The 20481-nt window shown below is 39.6% G+C and overlaps 1 protein-coding gene across 1 annotated transcript in view; it reads right to left on the reverse strand.

The window, feature by feature from the left end:
* The window catches only part of sdccag8 (SHH signaling and ciliogenesis regulator sdccag8), a 53233-nt gene that overhangs the window by 32431 nt on the left and 321 nt on the right, over nt 1–20481 (reverse strand). The window contains exons 2-13 of the mRNA XM_067422066.1: nt 19972–20118; nt 19712–19800; nt 18833–18949; nt 17032–17157; nt 15453–15542; nt 15299–15363; nt 14775–14966; nt 13841–13979; nt 13560–13712; nt 12643–12777; nt 11942–12058; nt 11579–11721 (exon numbers count right to left, since the gene is read on the reverse strand). Coding sequence (XP_067278167.1) covers nt 11579–11721; nt 11942–12058; nt 12643–12777; nt 13560–13712; nt 13841–13979; nt 14775–14966; nt 15299–15363; nt 15453–15542; nt 17032–17157; nt 18833–18949; nt 19712–19800; nt 19972–20118 — 1513 coding nt within the window. The remainder of the gene's footprint in view (nt 1–11578; nt 11722–11941; nt 12059–12642; nt 12778–13559; nt 13713–13840; nt 13980–14774; nt 14967–15298; nt 15364–15452; nt 15543–17031; nt 17158–18832; nt 18950–19711; nt 19801–19971; nt 20119–20481) is intronic.

Raw genomic sequence — 20481 nt, forward strand, 5'->3', positions numbered from 1 at the left:
CCAAAGGCAGGTCAGACAGCTCTGACTCACCTCACACCCTCTCCAGCCACCCCACAATAGCAGGTCAGCGAGTGTTTGCTCACTTCTGGTAATGATGTGAGCGAGGCCTAATGTCCTCCGGTTAGAAGCCATAGCCGGGTTGGTCGGTCTGCCTGGTAGGGAGCAGCGTAGAGACGCAGAAAGCAGTTTCCGTAGCTGGGTGCTGGTGGAGCGCGAGGGCCGAGGGCTGCCTAAGTGGGTACTATTCAAGCTGTTGCCCATTTGATTTGGACTACCACAGACCGCTCGAGCGCAGAGTTTGCAGCACCCTGTGGTGCTCCGTGATCCCACGCCAAAAATGACCAAATGCTACCGTTCCTAAAATGTGCGCAAATTGGAGTCAGCCGTTTGGCTTCATAAGCACTCAACAGTACACAAGGACACTTGCCACCGTTTGTATGTTAATATATGTGAGAGGAAAACTTTCAAAAGTTAAAAAAAAGTACAGGTTGCACTGCAGGGTAGGGACGGAAATGGACAGAAGGCGCTAATCTGGCATTTTAACATTCATCCCAGTTTTGTGATTACAGTTAGACGGACTTGATGTTAGATGACATACTCATCTCTCATAGGCTGTAGAAAGAGTACAATTCAATTTGAAAAGATATGAAATCACGTTCAAAAACTTGCGTAAAAAAGTATAGAAATATTTTGCTATTAAGATATTGAAGAGAACTTGGCTGACAAACTAATACAGTTAATACTGCGACATGTTCACTCTCACAAACCTCAGATGTTTTATAGCATTTATTCAGCTGCACTCATTCAGTGTCAATCGCACTCCTATTTCCTGTCTCCCACTGACACGCTCGCCCCCATCTCTCCAAGAGCGAATGAAACGGCCCAACCTGAGCCGCCAGTGTCTTGTCTGTGGTACTTGCACACTCTATATTTACATGACATCCAAACCGCTTCTATTAGCGTGCACGTCAGCCTCTCCATCGCTCGCCCCGTACCCCCCACCACCACAACCACACACACACACACTTCGTTTACCCCCCCCCCCCCTCCCACCCTTTTTCCTTTAACTAAACTGGCTCTGGCTCCCTCCATCTGGTCCCCTTTCCTTCAGCAGCCCCGCACCTGTTCACACCTCCTCTCCTGTTGGACCGCATTGAACATTTCCTCGGATGCCAGGGCTATTCTGGCACTCGCAACCTCTCTGTCATTCAATCCATCTGTCAGAAGTGAACTTTGTTTACCGCCAGCTTCTGCTTTCTTCTTCAAGAAGCGCAAAACCCCCTCAAGGTCAGAGGCAAAACGAATTGCAGACGCCACCAATTTACAAACAACCCCCTCCCTTTCTATAAGACACCCCTATCAACAAACCAACTAATCACGATAATCATTTTTTTCTTATGTATCCATAGAGAATCTGTTGTGATTTGAAAATGCACACAGAGGAAGCTGAGATGTGTTCACATATGCTGAAGAAATATCCATGTTTTCAGAGTAGGTCAAGAAATTGCAGATTTTAGATGTGTGTTTATGATAATGACCAGGATTTTCATTTTGACAGGAATATAGAAATAATATTGGATTTTTTAATAGCTTTTTTGAGAACAACAACATCTCTGCTTAAAAAAAATGTCATCGTATACTTTCATGTCATTCCGAACCAATTTAATTTTCTCATATGGAAGTCAAAAGGAGAAGTTTAGTAGAATGTCCAAGCTGCTCTTTTCCATGAAGTAAAAGTGGTGACCAAAGCTGTCAAGAAATATTTTTAGTGAATAACAAAAAATGATGACTGAGTAAATGATGACAGAAGTTTCATTTTTGAGGGAAATATCTCCTATTATAGTATGAACTACACGTAAGTTTAAAAATATTTAAGAGGCTTCTGTGATGTGTATTCTGGGACAAAACACAAACTGGGCAGAAATTAAAGCATAAAGATGAGGAGGAAGAGAACAAGACAGAGCTATCCCTGGGTGAAACAGCCTGTGACAGTGCTGTTGAGGCTCGCACTCTGAGCGTGACGCATTTCCACAGCTCGGGCTGACCTGAAGGGGCTTGTGCCAGACCCCCCACTCGTGTCACCTCACACAGGAGGCCCAACTAAACCGTGCTGCCTTCATCATCCCTCCATCACACACCAAAAACGCTTTCCAAAAACCCAACCTGCCCACAAAAAGCACATGGCCGGCAAAAAGCATAACAAACAGCGCTTTTAACCCAACAGGGTGTCACGCTGCCGGGTCTTAGGGTTATGCCGATCTCTTCCACTCCTGTTTCATGGCAGGTTTTTGCGGGAGGATGCCCGCTTTGTGATGGACTCCTTATGCCATCTGGAGAGTGGAGTAGATGTGAAGAGAGAAAGCCATGATGATATGGGCCACAGTATGTTTGATCATGTTAATATAAACTTGCTGATAATGAATTTGGACCTAATAAACAGACTACACAAAAATTGTGCAATTTGGGAGGAAAGATCCTTGATTAAAAGTGAGAAGAAATTCTGATACTCAGCTGTATCTGAATTTCTTCTAACTTTTGGAGAAAGTTTAATCAAGTGTTAATTTCAGTGAACCAAGCACACTAGAAAAATATGGCACCATTAATCAAAAATCAGCACTCTTGCCCCAGCTACTGCAAATATGGAACCTATTGGAATAATAATAGATAGAAGTCTATTATTGAAATTGCACTTGTAAAAAAGTGTCATGAAGACTTAGAAAAGAAAGAGAACAACCCAGCTTCCAGAAACAGTAAGTAGGGCACTTTCTCTGGGCAGAGTTGGCCCAAGTGAGAACAGTTGCACCCGACAGATTTGCTCCCACTTTGCCTCGGGACTGGCAACATTCTGTCCTGTACCATCATGACACAGAGCTGGGCCACGGCACTGGAGCAGCTCTCAAGACACATAGACATATAGTTTTAGTAGGACTGAGAGCATTTCCAAATTGAAAATGTACAATTAAATCATTTCTAATCACAAACATGATGAAAGGCTGTAACTTCAACAGTAAAAATATTTGCTCTGACAAATGGTTTGAATTGCAAATTATGATTTTTCACACAAAGATACACATTCATTTGATCAATGTACAATGAAAACATTAATATTGTGAAATATTGCAATTTGACTCATTTTAATGTGTATTATTATAATCGATGTTTTAAAAAAGTTGTGCTGCTTAATATTTTGTGGAAATTATAAACATAGAAGGCAAATAAAAAAATCTGCATACTACAAACTGCCATATTTGGTCAATTTAAAGCATTCATGCTGAATAATAGTATTAATCTCTTCAAAAACAATCTTTCTGACCCCAAACTTTTGAAAAGTTTAATAGATATATTAATTGAACAATTCACAAAAAATATCCTCAAGCAATGAAATGTAACTGGAAGGACACATTACAAGATAATTTTGTGGATTGTTACAACTGAAAATTATAAAGAATGAATGCATATATTATTATATGTGATGATAATTGGTATAGGGATTGTTATAGTAATGACAATTGATCATTAAAAACCACATTCAATTTTCATCACCGTTATTATCACACAGCAAGATAACAATAACATTAGTACTGGCATGTCATAGCTGCTTTAAATATTTCTACTAAATATGAAGAATTCTTTCATTTAGCAACTTTACAATAACATTGCAACTGTTAATGTTCATCTTTTAATGGAAAGTATGTGCCATGTTTGGACACATTTTCCCCTCCAATGTTTCAAACATATGCATTCTGTTGGCAAACACTACTAGCTGTAGCCGAGTATTCAAAATGAGAGAGTGTGTTCTCTTGTGTACACTACATTGTCCTCTTAGGGGCCTGTAAATAAATGACACATATGTAATTGCCTTGAACTTGGTTACACTGTTAAATAATGGAGCAAACTGCTGGCAATGAGTCGAGGGCTTGCTTGGTTGAGGGGCATAGCCTCTGGCATTGCATCTGGTCTTATAGGCCAGTGGAGAAACATAATGCACGGACAAGAAGAAGGGGAGGGGAAAAATCACTGCTGATCGATGAAAATATCACACAAACACACTGAGTTTGGTATTCATATTTTACATGCTCTTCATTAAGTTCTTTAGTGTGTTATTCCTCTATTTTAGAGTGAATCTTCAATTTTTAACTTACTGGCTTGTGCAATAAATTATGATATGATTTTCACTGAGAGATTAATTTGTTCCAAAACATTTTTAATTTATGTGGAAAAAATGGAGAAGTAATTTTGTTTTTCAATTGCAAAGAGATTGAGGTTAAGAATAAGACAAACACACTATAGGCCAAATGTGCACTTAAAAGCATCACTTGATAGCTGATGGACCAACTTCTGGAACATTTACGCTTGTTACATGGCTATAAACCGCTTGACCCAGGTTAACTAAGTCTAACTCCGCAATGCCGTCTCTAAGATGCTGAGAATAACAGAAGACAAAAGCCCTCTTCTTGCCCTTTGCCGTGTGAAGTGGAGGAGGAGCCGGAGGCCAGCAGCCCTGCCGGCGAGGCGTGAAGACGTGGCAAGGTCTCATCCCAGGCCAACGGGCACACCACTGTCAACATCATGACACTCACTGGGCGGCTCGCCGGCACTCTCCCGCATGGCCGGCAGCGGTCCCAGCTGCCCCATCCGTTACTGTCTGATTAGTTCTGCTAAGCAGCCCCTCCCTTCCATGCCCCATCGCCATCTGCTCCCCCAACAAGATGGCTGCCGCCCAGCACCGTGCACACCGCCCCGCTACCTGCCAGTGCCCGTGCCCGCACTCACCCCAAAGCGCTAACACGGCTTCTCGTGGCTGGCGGCGGCCCCCATTTCGTTCGCTACTACTTCTGACAAGGGGTGGCGGGCTACGCTCTTTTATTTGCTGTCGGATGGTACATGCGCTTCCCGCCGACTTGGTTTGCAGCAGTTTGATGGCACGGCAGACTTTGCTCACCGCGGCAGCCTCCCTCTGGCGTGGGGCTGCATCTGCTCACTCTTTTATTCATTTTCCGATTCTCCACCTTTCAGGGGATTGTCATCCTCCACGCGTTCACACACGGCCGAGGGAAAGCAGAGAGGCGTGCAAAGTTTAATGGAATTCTGGGGTGGGATGAAAAACTTTTTTAATGCCAACACTGCAGTTGGTCTCATGGTTCTTGTTTTGGCCAGTTTGTACAAGAACCTAGCGAGAGGACAAGTCAATGGCACACTCTTTAACAACCATACAAGTTCTGGGACAATGACATAAGACTATCCATGAGAAAAAAAGGGAGGGTAAAAGAGTTTAAAACACATGCCAAGTTCTTAGAAACATATGATTTTTTTATCAATGTTGGTTTCATTTGTTTTCTTGTTGACCGTTTTCAAGAAAAGTTTAAATTTAATGACAAAATTTCAATGACAAAACCTTCAAAACATGTGCATGTACAGATCTTAATCATTTAAAAAATACTAAAATATAAATATATTTCATGTTTAAAATGTTTTAAGGTATTTTATTGATTCAAAAACAATATAACATTTTTGGCAGGTCGCACAACATGACACTTAACAAACTGAACTAACCTTGCCCTACATTTTTTACATTATCTGTATTTTAAGAAACCTTTTTTCTTGTCAGGAATTTCATTCTTTTTATGAGACTTTTTCTTCATTATGATATAAAGACAGTTGAATCAACCTCACATTTTTAACTTTATCAAAATGAAAACACTTAAAATAGAAGAATTAATTAATAGATAGGACAAAACAAGCATCATGTCATTGAACTAAAAAAAACAATGTCTGGATATGAACCGTCTTCCTTTATGATTGACATGTTTAGCAACAGCACAGATGTCAATGTAAGCCAGATTCCCACATAGCTCACAGTGAGGCCTTATATTGATGTGGACAATCAAGCACCATCAAGCCTTTTGCTCAAATAATTCCACTTTACATACAAAGACAAGCCAAAGGGAGACGAGGCTGATCATTTCATATCCCCTAAAACTTCTAGCAGGCTTTTTTCTTGTAATTCTCACTCTCTCACACAACAACGCTGATTAACTAATCACTAGCCAATATGGTGGATGTAGCGTTGAGTATGAGCGTTTACCATGTGTAGAGGGCCAGGTTCTCTGCTAAGCTCTCGACAGAGAAGTTGTGAATATTTCCTACTTTCCGATCCATACTTATGCCTGAAGGTTCTCCTTTACAAACTGCAACATGGTTCTTATTGGATCAAAACTTCAAGCCCCGCTGCCAGCGTCGCCACTTGCTTACAAAATTTTGTGTTGCTGAAGAAGAGAGGGAATTTGGAACAAAGCGAGCCCCTGTGTCCTGTTCCAAACCACAGTGAACTCCAGCAAACACAGAAAAGCAAAGGGGAAAATCTGTTGCGGCTGGTAAAGCGGCACGGCAAAACAACGCAACTTTTTTTTTATATCGTCGCACATTTTCCTCTCTTTATTTTCACACCCTATGGGGTCTGCCGAATGTTGGGAGATGGGAGGGTGGGTACACGAGAAAGAAGGAGTGGGGGAAGGACGACAAAAAGGCACGAGCGCACAAAAGCAAACAAACAAACCGAATAAAGCCTGGGCTCAAAGCCGTCAGAAGGCAGAGAACAGAGCGGCAGGATTATGATAGATCCTCTGCTGCCCAGCGCACAGCTGGCTGATGATCCAATACTGGAGCCGCCGGCCCTCCCCAGCATGTGCACGGGGGGCCTGGGGGCCAGAGCGAGAGAAAAAACAGAAAAAACCAAAAGACAACTGCTTTGCCCATCCGTTTGGTGGGAGCTGTGATCATCCAAGCTGTGAGACGAGAACGGGAAAAGTCAAAGTCTGGCTTCAGAGGGCCTGATTGTATGAGCACCCACCAAAGGGGAAGAGACACAGAGAGGGTCCCCACATGACCCTCCCCCTGGGCTGCTCAGTCACTGGGTCCCCCACAGGTCAGTACACGTGTGTTTATGTATGTGCAAAGGTGGAATAAGAGAGTAAAGACAACAGAGAGATGGGAAAAAGAGGGATTAGCCTCAAGGAAGAGAAAAGAATGCACAGATGTCTGCTGCATCTGTGCACTACGCTGGCCCAAAGAACCTGCCCTGGCAGTCCACATCCACACCATGCATACAGTGGCTAAAAAGCTCTCTGCTGCCAAAAGCAGGGCCTGTCAGCAGCTTAACCACTCTGATCTTCAGCAGGCCATTTTGTTGCCTCATCTAGAAGAAGCAGAGAGCATTTAAAAGGCCAGCATCCTGCCCAAGCTTTTTCAAATCTGATTTAGCCACCGCGTTTAATCACCACAAAATCTTTCAATAATGCTCTGATCAAAAAACAGAATTATGGAACGGCCCCTTGATAGTGATTAGCTGTTATATATTCATATATAAATTTTCTTCAATAATTTAAGGACAAAAAGTTTCCAAAAGACTCTCTGATTAAATCAGAAATAAAATCTATAAATGGACACGCATCATCAAGAAAATGAATAATCGTCTGATCATTTCTGTCAGCTTACATGATGCAAAAATCTATTTCACAGGGTGTTTCAAGTACTTAGAAATGTTTCATACATTACAAAAGTCAAAATAATGTTTTCCATACATATGAAAATGTACACAACCTAATAACTGTTTTCCAAACATGTTAAAATCTATTTATAAACATACATACTGTATTATGTTTCACCATGTCATGAAAAGGTCAGATTATACAATATATTACGAGATTTACTGACAAAGCCATAAAGGTAATTTAATTTTATGTGAATTTATCACATGATATCTAATGGCTTTTCAAAAATCGAAGTCTATTTAAATGTTCTGACTGATAGATTTAGAGAACAAAATTTGGTAAAGCAAGACTTTCCAAATAGTAATTAGCAGAACCTTGGTTTGAGCTTGACATTTTTTAAATTTCTGTCCAACATTTTAAAAAGAAATTAAATTCATAAAATGCCAAACATCATCACAGAGGTGTATTCAAATTATTCAAGTTAACACAGATTTTTTTTTGCTGTTTTCTGAATTCAAAAATTCATTCAGAGCAGACCACAGTGTAGACCAAACAAATGCAGTGTCAACATGATAATAAATGTACACTAAAGAGGTGTACGAAACTAACAATGCAGGCTAGATTCATCTGCTGTGTAATAACGTCAAATGCAAGAGTTTGTCTAGACCTGCTGTTGCAAATAATCTATACTCCATAAAAACCATCTGGATCGTTTTCATGCACAGTGGTACTTTTCCAAATGTAAACAAATGACTCAAATTATTCACTAATATTTCTGCAACAGCATGCATCTTTATGGTAATTTATAAACAATACATGACCGAGTCTTAATACTCAAGTACTGAATTCCCTTGTGAACAGATGCTGTCCCTCCTCTGCAGCTGTGCAGCTCTGTGGCAGATGCTGTAAAATCTCCACTTCCTCCAGAGGAATGGAGACCCCAGTGCCATTCAAACCCACTGAGGCTTGAGCACTGCCTACGCTTACCGCTGGGGTAGGACACATCCACAAAAACATGGAAATGGATGACTTCATTGTGGGCCATCATTCAATGGGCATAGAACTGTCAAAGCCCAAACAGGCAATGGTTCCTAACTAGGTTCATGTAAACTCCAGGTTCCAGGGGGCACTTGGCAAGAATTCGATTTAGCTATGTCTATAAATAAAAATTGTGTGTGGGATGACATTGTCAGTTTAGAGGCCAAGTCAACACCTCAAACTCGATGTTGTGCTCCTCAAACCATTCCTGAACCAATTTTGCTTTGTGGCAGGGTCCATTATCTTGCTGAAAGAGGCCACAACCACAAGGGAATACCGTTTCCATAAAAGGGTGTATATCCAAACAGCTAAACGGGGGGCAAACCAACAGTTTCCATTGATTGTCTATTGCGTGAAACGGCCTCCTTGTCATTTCTGACTTATTACAAAATACCAAACAATGTCTAAAAGCTGATATGTGAAAGTGTACTTAAAACAAGCTAAATAAAATACCAGAACCAAAACCCCCAGAATTTTTTAGAAGCTGTTAACCCAAAAAAACAAGCATTTAAAGACACAAAAGTGGATACAGGCAATTGAGACAGAGCGCAACATATTATATTACACTGATAAATACGCCCACTGGAGGATAACATAATCAGAGACAGGAAATATAATATATAAAACTGACATTTGGATATTTTACAAAATGTTTAATGCACACATAGGCATACTAAGCTAGCCTAGAAATCTAGACGCATCCTAGCGGCAGCAAATTTAATCTGCCCGCGAGTGTCGTCTAGAAACTCTCAATACCCCTCTGAGCTGTAATCCCCTAACTCTTGCCGGGCCAATCACATCGTGTATAGAGTCGGTGGGCGGGGCCATAACGACGACGGCCGAGTTGCGTTTGCATGCTTCTAGTAAACACAGAAACTGGCGAACGGCGGTCTTTCGAATCAGCTTTGACCGCGACTCTGGAAGACTTGGAGTTAAGCTTTTCTCTGAGAAAAGAACAAAGAACGGCACTGAAGTCATTCTTAAAAAGGGAAGATGTATTCGGAGTTTTGCCAACCGGATACGGCGAATGTTTAATCTATCAACGAGCTCTGTTTCACCTTCGTTGCTCTGGTTGGTGCAGCGCTATCCTATCGCGTGCAGAGGGAGTTTGAAAGACGACTGTTTATCCCACCCCTCTGATTGAGCCCTGTCTATGGTGAGTTTCCAGACCAAACATCTTGATGTGGGTCTGGCTTGTCAGGCTAATACTAAGTGTGAGGATCCCAAAATGTCCTTTCTTCCTGCTGAAGTTTCATGTATTATTGCTTGTATTCACTTTTGCCCCCTAAAATGCTCGTTTTTTGGGTCGACACCTTATAAAAACTTAGTTCTGTGTTTTTTTTAGCTTGTTTACTGTACACCCTGTCACACAGCAGCTTTTAGACATTGTTCTGTTTTTTTGTTATAAGAAATCACAAGGTGACCACTTCACACAATACTAAGTCAATGGAGAGCACTGGATTGGACACGCACCCAGCCATCCATGTGATGTAAAAGAAAATGTGATTTCCACACCTGTTTCCACACCTGAAAATTATTACAATTTAAAATACAGTTTTCTATTTGAATATATTTTAAAAAGTAATTTATTCATGTAATGGCAAAGCTGAATTTTCAGCAGCCATTCCTCCAGTCTTCAGCATCACATAATCCTTCAGAAATCATTCTCACATGCTGATTTGGTGCTCAAGAAACATTTCTTATTATTATCAATGTTGACACCAGTTGTGCTGCTTAATATTTTTGTGGACACTGCATGGACATTTTTTGGTATATATATATCAGTATTACATTTCTTTGGTTGATGGAGTACTATCCAGTCTCTAAATAAAATGCATAGTTATATGTAAAGTTATTTTCAGCATAATTTGACTTATTGTAAAATAGGTGACAGAACAAATAAAGGCTCAATGTATTTAAAATAAATTAACTTCATACATCCACAAAAATCATCTAATCGACACCAGCCAAAAATTTGGCTAAAGATTTAGTTGAGAAAAGCATGATTTGTTTGAGGATGAAATTTTAGATCTAATGCAATTACATTAGCATTAGCATTAACATTACATGACTTAAGTGTCGACCTTCTTTTGGGGCCAATATACTATATGTATAGCAAAATAAATAAATAAATAAAGATACAGAATGTCCCCTTGGCCTTTGTTGGAAGTAACTCTAATTTATAGTAATGAACTGTAAACTGTTAAATTGCATCTAACGGCAATGTAAGTGTCTTTCTGTGCCAAAAACGTTCTCTCTCATATATAATAATAAGGGTGGGAGGTGTTAAATGTGATCTATTCTTCCTAATCTGGAGCTATAATCTATTTGCTTTCTAATAAACTGGGATTAGTTGAACAAATGTTACTGAAAAACACTGTTTATTCGCGTATCACCTACTCTGGAACAGTTTTAATCAAAGTTTGAAGAGATTTTTGCAAGAAGCAAATAAAAATAAAAATTAGAGGTCCAAAGCTTGCTCACATAAAAACAATAAATCAACATAAAAGGTGGCATTGATTCATAAGATCTTTGCTGTAATATCTTCAGATAAAATAAAAAAAAATGGTGATAGCTTCACATAGAGGGTCTGCTTTTGATTTAATTAAAATGGTGTGAATTTAATTTAACAACCAAAATATATTTATATTTATGTTTAGCGCCAGCTCATTATCATGCATACAAATATGAGTGAAATGTGCACATATGTGGAAAATGTATAAATGTATGAGATGCCACATATGCACTACTCAGTCCACTCAATTACACAAATAACGTCAGATTAATAATACATTTCTGAGGAGTAAACCTGTCAGAAGTCTCTGATTTCAGCTTTTCTCCACACTAAACTGACTGATGTTATCGAGAGAGACAGTATGTGCCCCTCTCCGGCCCTGTTCTCCTGGTGCGTGGTGGACTGTGGCGGTGGCAGCCGGTGGCTAGTGGCGATTTAATAAAGTGTGGGTGCTCTCCTGCTGGTGTGCTGGCACTGCATTGGGGCCAGTGGACGGGCGCAGTGTTGTGGCATGTAATAGGATTAAGGGGGTTACCTGGTGAGGTGCAGTTGGCGCTGGGCGCGGCTTAGCCCCTCGGCCAGGCTGGCTGCCTCCGTCCGGGCTCGGCCCTCTGCCCTCTGGGCCTCCTCCAAACGCTGCCGGTAACCGCTCAGCTCCACACCCAACTTCTGTACTTCCTGAACCCCGCGAGAGAAGAGAGCAAAACCAAGCGATTATTCATGTTGGCATTAAAACACTCCCTTATTTTTCACAAAAACTTCTAAAAATCCTTTTTTGCTTCCTATTTGTATATATGAAGCAAATATAATTTTGTACCAGTAACACTGTGAATTGCAAAATTGTTGATTAAAATAAATGCCAGATTCCCTCCCATATGAACGATCAAGTTTTGCTTACCTGCTCAACCAGTTCTAGTTGGCGGCCCAGTTTAGAACTGATGTCCCTCACCTCTCTCTCTGCCTCCTCTTTCTTCAGCTGGGCCTGGCTCAACAGAAAACGCAGCTCCGCACATACCTGACACAGCATACACGCGGCTTAATGCAAAATCCAAGATACGTTTCAATACTCCTATCTGCTGTTCGTGAGAAAACAGTTAATTCACACATTCTATACTGATCCATTGAGGAGATGTTTGCTGCATCTTTCTGTCGGGTCCATGAACTTCTACTAGAGCTTATGCTGCATCAACTTCATTAGATTTGCTAATAATATAGCTCTACTGCCATCTAGTGCCTAGATATTTTCCACACAAAGCTGACAGAACAAATAAATCTATATAAAGCAAGAAAAAATATGCCATTAAAATAAATGTTGAACCTAAAAGGTAAATTGACACCATTTGTTTTCTTAATGCACATTCCTGGTTTTATTGTGAGTGATTTATCAATGCAAGCTATTCCAAAGAACAAAAAGTCCTGTACTACATTTTTTACTTGGTAAAAATCATTTTGAAAGGCCCGCGCACTCAACTGAAAGTAACACAGAAAATGAAGTATACCCGGGCCTTTGGACTCCCTAAATAGAACTACTACAACTTAATTATTTGGAATTCTATGTAATTTTTGACTGTTTTGGGAAGGTTTTACAGCGGGCTGTACCTTGCTGCTGTCCATTTCTTGTGCAGTGAGCTTCTTATAAGCTTCCTCCAGCTGGCCATTGAGTGAGTTCCGGTCTCTCTCGCCCCTCTCTAGCAGACCCTCCAATTCAGCCACTCTCTGAGACAGACTGGTCACCTTACAGTTGGGAATAATAAAATGATACTTGCTATATTAGGATATTAACAGATTAGTTACATTAGCTATATTATAATATAATGGTTTTACATAAACACGATAAAATGATATAGTGCAGCCCAAAGAACACACTAAACAACTTTTTTAAAAGATATATTTAAAACTAAAAATAAACAGAAACTGTTAAGAATGTAAAAAATGTCAAAACCAGGAAGACTTATTTGCTTGGGTTTTTGATAGTAAAATAAGGTTTCTGGTTAACATAACTTGTTAATAAAGGACATAGGATGTTTTGCTCTGCAACATAAATTACACACCCATACTGAAAACACAAGTTTTGAAGCTGTTGTTTTTTATTTATTTATTTTTTCATGTGTTTTTGATGAGTAACTAGATATGAATGTGTAGGCTGTGAATGTGTGCAGTTTATGTTGCAGAACAAAATTTCAAGTATCATTAAGTTTTTTACCAACTGTTGTGAGACCTTATTTCACGTGTAAACTGAAAAAAACTATTATAAACCCCATAGGAAAATCTCTAGGAAACCAGTGCTGAATTAGTTTTCCTGGCGTCATCCCTGGACAACTCTATATGATTGAGCTAAAGGTCTTTTTTTTCCCTGAATCTGAAGTCATCTATCAAAATTTTTGTTGTGAGCCACAAATGAAATGACACTAGAGGGCAGCATAAACTAGCTTTGTCAAACCATCCAATCTTTGTGAACATAGACAGTCATAATAGTCAGTTGAATATCAGCATACATGTAAAGTAAGAAAACTAACATTCTGGGCGAGCTCTTCTTTTTCTTTCTTGCTCTCTGCACGTGCTGTCTCCCTGGCCTGGGAGATCTTGTCCTGTTCAGATGCCAGCTCTCTCTCTAGCCTCTCCCGCTGCCTAGTCAGCTCATTGTGGAAGTGCTCACATTGCACCAGAGCCTGCAGGTACACGGGGAAAGAACAAAGGTCAATGAGTACATCTATCTCTAGTCTACACAGTAGAACTCCATAGCATTTAGGGTCATGCAAAGCAGTAAAACTCATATTCAAATAATTTTGGTACATACTCTTGTCTTCTCCAGGTTTGCCTCTTCTGCCATCTCCACTGCCTGTTTAACCTGCTGATAGGCTGCCCACTCTCTCTGCTGGGCCTCAGTTTGACTGGCCCTTAGAGAGCAGAGCACGGTCATCAGCTCATCCCGCTCTCTAACAGAGACACAAACCCAGGCATCTCATTAGGTTACTGAAAGCAGTGATTGATCTGACACATAATCAGGAAAGCAGCAGATTAGCTTCATGACCATTCAAGAATTCTTTCAACCTTGCTGTGAGGAACAATAATTGACTGAATTAACACAGATCAATAAAGGTGGTCAAAGAAGCCTACCAGTGTTAATTAACCCAGATGTTTGGCTCCAAGGGCAAGGCAGTTACTACATCAATATCTGTCATGTGAAGTTATTCAGTATGAGTTTGAAAATCAACATGTAATGAACAAATATTTTGATATGGTTTGCTTTTTTTGTTGTTTGTTTACAACTCATAAATACTTTGGGGACAGTATGTTTTTTGTATTGTTTTTTTTTTTTTTAATTAACACTTTTATTCAGCAAGGACCCATTAAAATGATCAAAGGTAAAGCCATTTATAATGTTCCAAAATATTTCTTTATTAGTTTACACAAAAATATTTAGCAGCAATTTGATAATACACATATCACTGATGATAATAATAATAAATTATTCTGGAATACCAAATCCGCATATTAGAATGGTTTTCTAGGATCATGTGACACTGAAGACTGGAGTAATGATGCTGAAAATTAAGCTTTGCCATCACATGAATAAATCTGACCCCAAAATTATGAACGGTGAATAAAAAAAAAAATTCTTTAAAAAAACCTGCCTAACTATTCTATTTAAAATGTCTAATGTAATGATATTATTATTTTAGGTTTTAGACTCATATTTACATTGAAAACACACACATACACACACTTACTTAGTTAGTCTTTCAATGCTCTGTACATGGACATTGGAGTGCGTCTCTGCCAGGACCGCTTCATGCTGAGCACACTTCAGACACAGACCACCCACACGTTGACCGCTGCCCGCCGCCACAGCCATCGCTTCTTTGTGCCTTAGTCGTTCTTTCGTTTCCTCATATTCCTTCTGAATGCTCGCTAGGTCTTTCCTACACAAACACATGTAGATTGTTACATTATGCATAAATTGATGACTGATTGTTTCTATTGGTGGACAGCATCACAGTGCAAATATTGCAGATGCACGATATGTACAATGACTTTTTAAGAGCAAAAGACCAAATCACATTGACCTATACTCTGGCAATCTACACACACACACAAGAATGCACACTAAAATTATATTTTATGTGACATTTTGGTTCCTTTTAGCAATGCAAATGAATAAAATGTGTAATTCAATAAGATTGTAAGAATGCATTTTAGTGTGGTCTGAGAGAGAAAATATTCCAGGATTGGCCACTGATTGAAGCCCACTTACTTCAGGGAAACCACTTGAGCCTCCAGGGTCTCAGTTTGTGCTTGATAGAGACACTTCAGCTGCTCCTTAGAGATGAAAATCACACTTTTGGTGCATATTCAGACTGTTTATTCATGTCACATTTTCAGCTACATGAATGTTTAACCACAAATACCATTTCTTTCTTCCACTTGTGGTCCTCAGCTTGATTAAGGGAGCCAAGTCTTTGCTTTGAAGTCTTTTCTGGTGTGTGCCCCATGTTTAACTGAAAATGGTCAAATAGAGGACAGAGGCAACAAAATAAAAACCACAGTATATGAGACATTGAGACAGAATTCTATGTATATGTTTAAAAACAATACAAAAAGTCTACTGCATTTGTATCCACAACTTTCCCGCACTCTGACCTTTCCCATGATCGCTATGGCAACGTAGAACACGCCGGTAACGAACTTCCGGTTTACGCTAGTCTGTACTATCAGCTAAACGCTTGGTTGTATTATGAGGATTCAGGAGTAGACTTTTACAACAACGCTTCAGGCAAAATGATCACATGTCCCAGATGGTCGCATGGATCTGACTATCTTACAAGAACTTACTCATATCTGTAGCACTAAGCGATTCACCCGAGTTATGCGGTGCACACATTTTGCCACTGTGTAGTAGGCTTGGCTGTTTCTATGATCCACGCAAGAGTTACCTTCCGTCCATGCGCCTGTAAATCGATTTTATTTTATTATAAATAAAGGTTTATTTGTTTCAAGTTATTTATTTTTTTAGATATTTTCACTTTGCGGGAGTCCTGCAAAATAATTCTATTTTCCCGCGACACGCACACAATAATATCTTGCCACCCGCATCCGCATTCACCCATCAGATATGATCCCGCGCCGCACTCGGTTGTGCTGGGTCCCGCGGGAGTGCATGTCTCTATTTAACGTTAGGTTGTTAGAGCGGTCTTGCTACACAATAAATCTGTAAATTATTGAAAACAATAAACATACCCCTTGCAAAAAATTATACAGTTGTACTGTAGTATTTTAAATAGGTTAAACTAATATATTATATAAACTCAATAATTAAATTTACAGCAATGAAATGTTAATTTTTATAACAATGCACTTAAATTATTTGAAGTTCATGCATCTATTTTCATGTTGATTAAAAAAAAGTCTACTGACAATATTTCAACAATTACAAATATTAAAATATAAATATTACTTCTACATCACAATTCTTGAGTTTATTTGAAGCACGTTGGGCATTCAATGGAGTGCGAAGGGTGCTAGCAACATGTCAAACAGGTCCGTTTATGTTGCATGGTTTATGGAAGCAAGTAGGTTTCTGAGGTGAGAGACCCAGGCGCTCAGCGCTCATTAACCCCAGCGAGAGCAGCCTTAACTCAGCTCGTCCTTCTGACGACTGCCGCTGTCTGGCAGAAGCCCGTCCCATGACGCAAATTCACGTCTGTTGTGTAGTGAATGAAGCGAATGGAGTCATAATGTTCACGTGCCCATGTTCATGCGAATATTGCTATTATCGCGTCTGGTGTGAACGCAGCATAATTGTTATGTGTGCTAAACCGGAACTGAGATGCCGTCAACCGGAAGTATTGAGTGTCATGGCGACGCCCACTAAGACTTGCAGGAAAGTTGTGGATAGACTGCAAGCTATTTTAATAAATTGTGTCATTATGGTGTCACATTTGCCATTTCTATCAGCACCATAAAGAAAAGCTTCAAGGAAAAGAATACCGTGCTGTCTGCAAATGTGTATTCTTTAAGAGTGTCTTCAACTGCCTTTGCTTTAAGCTCCTCGTGTAGTTTCTCATTCTCCACGATTACCACTCTCACTCTCTGTTTCATTCCAAGAAGTTCATCCTATAGAAAGCAAACAACACAAACACACAATTACAACTACCTTAAAAGGGTGATGAATTAAGAAATCAACTTTCCCTTGAGCTTTTGATATATAAAAGGTCATGATAATATAAGATTATCCTGTACGTTTCAAAGCTGAAAACGTCTTTTTTAGTAAACAAAAAAAGAAGCTTTTATAGACACCAGGCCCAGAAAACGATCATGAGCTTCATTCTTATGTCATAGCGCTATGAAACACACACCTCTACAGAACGTGTAATTCAGTAGCCCGCCCACCGACTCATGGAGCTGTTCGGTCGATCACTAGCCAGCAGCAATAAACATGTGGAAGAAGATAGCAATATATTGTGGAAGAACACAGTCGCTGCATAAGCTTTCTTCGGATCATAATATTAGGAATGTGTACTCCTTCATTTATTTTTAATGAATCCTCTTATACTCGGCGCGTCTGCACGAGCATGAGGGTGCGCACGGCAAAAATAACGTCAATGCGGAGAGCGCGAGACCCCATTTCGCATGGCGCCGTGCACGCCAAATTTTGTAACTTTGCCTGCGGCTCCGCAACCGAAGAAGCACAAGCTCCCGACGAATCTGGCCGAGCTTGAGGCTCATAACACTGGCACCCGGTCTGCGCGTCGAGTTTAAACATCTACCCAAACGAGGCGCGTGCGCGCAGTCAACGAGAGAGACGAGGAAAACAATCAAGCATACAAATGGAAATTATCGCAGCCGGAAAAATTATCGAGCTCATTTTATTTATCGTGCGATTAATTGATTTATTGACTATCGCGACAGACCTATGTGTGTGTGTGTGTGTGTGTGTGTGGGTGTAAGCGTGCGGTTCACGCTTATAATATTTACCGATCGTGCGGGTGCGGGTCATGTAATACGATCGCGGGTGGATGAGAAAAAAATCATTGTGTTTGTTTGATAAAGACAAGTTACAGTTGCCGCTTTCAAAATAATCTCTCCCTCATGTGAACTGAACTGACAGGGGCTAGATTTGACAGTGGAGCTGAATCTTATTAAATATGCAAATCCTAGCCGTGGCCGTTTACTTCCAAGTCTCCGGTGCGGCATGCCCATCAAAACCCAGCGTTCAGAAGACAGCCTCAAAACCACTGTAGAAAATAGCCTATTATTATTAGTTATGATGTTTTTGAATGTAAATACCACACGAACGTCATTAGTTGACCTTAGACAACAGTATAAAAAAAAGAAAAAAAGCCAGCTCATGACACCTTTAAAATTAAATTGCAAATGAATTGCAATTACATGACCAGTTGAAGACTACTTGCTTTATCTAGGGAAAACTCCATTATCAAACCTCAGACTATATGACTTAATCCCAATTTATATTCTGTTTCGAGTGCATGCCGTAGCTACGTCGTAGACTGTGTTTTGCATACTTAGCCTACGATGTACCCTGACGTGCAGTCGTGCACCTCTCCAAAAATGTAACAACGCATTAATTCTAGGCGGACCGCAAGTGCTGTGATTGGTGTGCTAGAACCCCTCCCTCAGGTGTACATATGCTCCCTCTCAATGTGTAACTAAACGTCAATGCGGACAAGGACGCAGAAGTATAAATGAAAATTGATGCGTAGCCCACAGCGATTTAAGTATAAATCAGCTTTTCAGTTGACAGATAATTTCTGATGTTAACAGGACTGACCTTGCAGAACTTGACCTCAGCCTCCAGGTGCTGAATGTACTCAGATTGATTGTGGATGATGGGAACCAAGTCATGAACACCAGGCAGACTGCTACTGCCCTCATCTGTGACCCTTTGCTAGACAGCACAATTAAATTGGCCACATATTATATTTTTTTAAGTACACAGGAATGTTAACATTGTGCAAGTTATAAATAAAAGCAATACAAATTGACAAAAGTTGATGGTTCTTATTACACAATATAAGTATTGAAGGGTTTGGTTGAGGTTTCATGTAATTTCATGGTTTCATGTAAGTATGCATAATATACTGTTATTACTATGGTAAGTACATTTAATATATGTAATAAGGACACACAAAAAAAGTTTTACCTAATATAATATAATACCTGAAAAACTGAAAACAAAGGGTGCAATGACAACATAAACATTTAAACTCATTAGTGGTTTATCAGCCTAACTCTTTTGAGTTTCAATCATTTTTCAGTAGTTCTCTCGTACCAGTTAATGGTCGCATGCCATGCAAGTAAGCAAATAAAATATGAACGCATTTTTGTTAAGTTTTATTTTTATTGTTTTTTTTATTTTTACATTATGTATTTATTTAAATTTGACATTTTTATGATTTAATTCCTAATTAGCTTTTCATCAACTGAATTAAAGGGATCATTCACCCAAAAATGAGAATTCTGTGAATAACTATTCTGTGAATTCTCTGGTTTGAACTCTGGTTGCAAACATTCAACAAAACATCTTCCTTTATGTTCAGAAAGAAATCCATACAGGTTTGGAACAACTTCAGGGTGAGTAAATTATGACAGAATTTTATTTTTGGAGTGAACTAACACTTTAAGCAATAAACAATAAACGTTTCTGTACCTTTCCTGCCAATTTCCTCTTAGAAGGAGAAGGTGATTGAACATTTGCATCTTTGGACTGCCTTTGAAGCAAGGAACGCAGCTGATTGGCTGCAAAAACAAAAATAATAATAAACTATTTGCACACAAAATAAAGGATTCTTAGCTAGAAGATCTCTACATAAACTGAATTTTAATACACTACTAAAATCAGCCATGACGTCCTTCGTAATGATGGTTTATTAGAAAAGTAGCACTCTTCCAGCATTAAGTTATCTGTACCTGCTTCACTCTGTTGAACTGGCATACAGGGGTTTTGCAGCCGAGGGCTGAGCATGTCTTGCTGCTGCTTTGGTTCTGAAGACTCAGAGTCAGAGCTGTGGCTGGCCAACACGCTGGAGAGTTGCTGGATACTGCGGTTGGCTCGCTCTTAAACAATAAAATCACAAAGAAAATACATTGATTTTATAGCAAATAAAATGATAAGAATATAGAAGAAGATAACATGACATAAATAACCTATAATGTAACCTATAATATCACATATGTAGTAACAAGTTTGAGTATTTGTGTATCTAATTATGTAATTTTCTGTGGTTTAGTCCCAAAAACAAATGAACTCAGGGAGTCTGAATAAACTGGTTACGTTGCATAATTTGATTTCTTTCTTCTTTTTTTTTAATTACAGCTTTGTGGACAGTAATGCTGCCTTCACGTGCTATCGGACATTTCCGACTTCCCACTTCTGAAGTCGTGATTACGAGCTCATTGCAATCATATTCACGTTCATGT

Source organism: Pseudorasbora parva, chromosome 17, assembly GCF_024679245.1.
Source record: "Pseudorasbora parva isolate DD20220531a chromosome 17, ASM2467924v1, whole genome shotgun sequence".
NCBI lineage: Eukaryota > Metazoa > Chordata > Actinopteri > Cypriniformes > Gobionidae > Pseudorasbora > Pseudorasbora parva.